The sequence below is a fragment of the Trichosurus vulpecula genome, chromosome 6, assembly GCF_011100635.1.
Source record: "Trichosurus vulpecula isolate mTriVul1 chromosome 6, mTriVul1.pri, whole genome shotgun sequence".
Classification (NCBI taxonomy): Eukaryota; Metazoa; Chordata; class Mammalia; order Diprotodontia; family Phalangeridae; genus Trichosurus; species Trichosurus vulpecula.
Window position 1 is genome coordinate 267,243,688 of NC_050578.1, and position 2,362 is coordinate 267,246,049.

Genomic DNA, 2,362 nt, shown 5'->3' on the forward strand with positions numbered 1-2,362 from the left:
CTGAAGTGGGAAATGCCATTTTGGAGACTGTTAAGTTTGTAATAGACAGAACATAGGGGGTAATTAATACACAAGAGACTCCATGAAAAACTGGAACAATGTATTTGGGGGACCTAGAGTAACAGCCATGACATCTTTAAGCTTTGGTTGCTTAATTCTTTATTACTGTCCCTCACCTAAGATATGTCTCTGACTATATTTTATGTCTTGGACTCATTCATTGTGTAGAGTGGATTTTTCTCACGGATCCTCTTCTGTTGCAGGTAAATGACCTAACTTTCAAACAACATCTATGGAGAACAGATCTGAGGTGAAGGAGTTTATCCTGACAGGATTAACAGATGCCCAAGACCTTCGGGTTCCTCTCTTCCTAATATTTACCCTCATCTACCTCCTCACCCTGGTAGGAAACCTGGGGATAGTAGCTCTGATCTCCTGGGATTCCCACCTCCATACCCCTATGTACTTTTTCCTCAGTAACCTCTCTCTGGTGGATTTTGGCTACTCCTCAGCTATTACTCCTAAGGTGATGGCTGGGCTCCTCACAGGTGACAAAATTATTTCCTATAATGGATGTGCTACACAGTTGTTTTTCTTTGGAGCCTTTGCTGGTATTGAAAGTTTCCTCTTAGCCTCTATGGCCTATGATCGGCATGCAGCTATATGCAAGCCTCTACATTACACTACTATCATGACATCAACTGTATGTGCACACCTGGCCAGTGGTGCTCATATCTGTGGCTTTCTGACCTCCTCCATAGTCATAGGAAATACTTTTAGCCTTTCCTTCTGTAAATCCAATGTGGTCCATCATTTTTTCTGTGATATTCTCCCTCTCCTAGTTATTTCTTGCTCTGATATTCAACTCATTCAATCAGTCATCTTTATTGTAGTATCACTCACTGTCTTTTTCCCATTTCTTGTCATCTTTACCTCTTACTTGTTAATCTTCATCACCATTCTGAAGATGCATTCTGCTGAAGGCCGCCAGAAAGCCTTCTCCACCTGTGCTTCCCATCTCATAGCAGTGTCCATATTTTATGGGACAATTATCTTCATGTACTTGCAACCCAGCTCAAGCCATTCAATGGACTCAGACAAAATGGTGTCAGTACTCTACACTACAGTCATCCCCATGTTGAACCCTCTGGTCTATAGTCTGAGGAACAAAGATGTCAAGAATGCTTTTAGGAAAGCTGTGAGGGGACCATGACTTCAGTTGTATCATCTTCCTTGTTAGAAAACTGAATCTGTAACTTCCCCACTGTGGGATCCAGTCCCCAAATCAGTATATTTTTATTAGTCACAGAGATGTATAATTCAAACCTTTTCAGAGGCAATATCTCATAGAAGAAAGTGTCATAGACTTAATGTAAGGAGACATGAATTTAAATTCTGTCTCAGGTACTTTCACATTGTATAAATTTTATTAAGTCACTTAAAGTCTCAGGCTGTTTCCTGATGTTTAAAAGGCCTTAATAATTTCCTCGATCATATAAGATTGCTATGTGGAATGAATGATGAGTGTTTATGTCTACACAAACACGTCTAAGTGCAATTTAGTGGTTCTATTTTTTCCTTCCAGAAAGAGGAAGATGAGATCCCTCATTTTTGAACAGCTTAGTTCTTGGAGAGAAAATCCATTGAATTTCTTGGAAGGCATAGCTTTGATGTCAAGGGCATTGCTTATTCAGCATCCCCTAAATGAGAGAAGTGCTGTTAAATGCTTAAGGACCAGCTCTATGGGAAAGAATATGGCCATGATATACTTTGAAACTTAATATGCCTTATAATTTTCTCCATCACTTCTTAAAGTCTAGATAATCAAAAAACAATAAATTATTGATTTGTAGAATTTACTGATTTATATGATCCAAATATTTCCACTTAAAATTCAATGAATTCTTTGTGAGCCGCTTGGAGCTGTCTCCACCACACCACTGCAGTAAGCTGCCTTTAGGAAGAAATACAAACCACGGCAGTTTCCTTAGGTCCTGGAAAGAATTTTGATACTGTCAGAGAGAAATATTTTACTGTAACATTAGTGTAGTATCTTGATGTCGACCTCAATGTCAATTGCATTCCATCTGACAGGTTCTTGGGTGCTTTATGTGTTTGTGCATTTGAATAGGGGATTGGGTGATTTTTTTAAAGCATCATTTGATTTTTCTGTGGGATTAAATAAAGCCTATCTACCATTTCTTAACTTCAATTATAGGAGCTGGGGATTCATCTTGAGCATACTAGGAGAAACTAAGCAGCATACTATACTCTTAGGAAGTAAGTTAATTTTCTAGGAACAACTCTTCTTGAGGGTAAATTGGAATGGAAAATTGATAGCCTCTTTATTTTGTATTATTTA

At 38.4% G+C, this 2,362-nt stretch overlaps 1 protein-coding gene across 1 annotated transcript; it reads left to right on the forward strand.

The window, feature by feature from the left end:
- Window positions 1-292: 292 nt before the first annotated feature.
- Window positions 293-1,213, forward strand: LOC118855144 (olfactory receptor 5B12-like). The gene has a single exon (XM_036765244.1). It carries the CDS (start codon window positions 293-295, stop codon window positions 1,211-1,213), a length of 921 nt encoding a protein of 306 aa, XP_036621139.1.
- The last annotated feature ends 1,149 nt before the right edge of the window (window positions 1,214-2,362 follow it).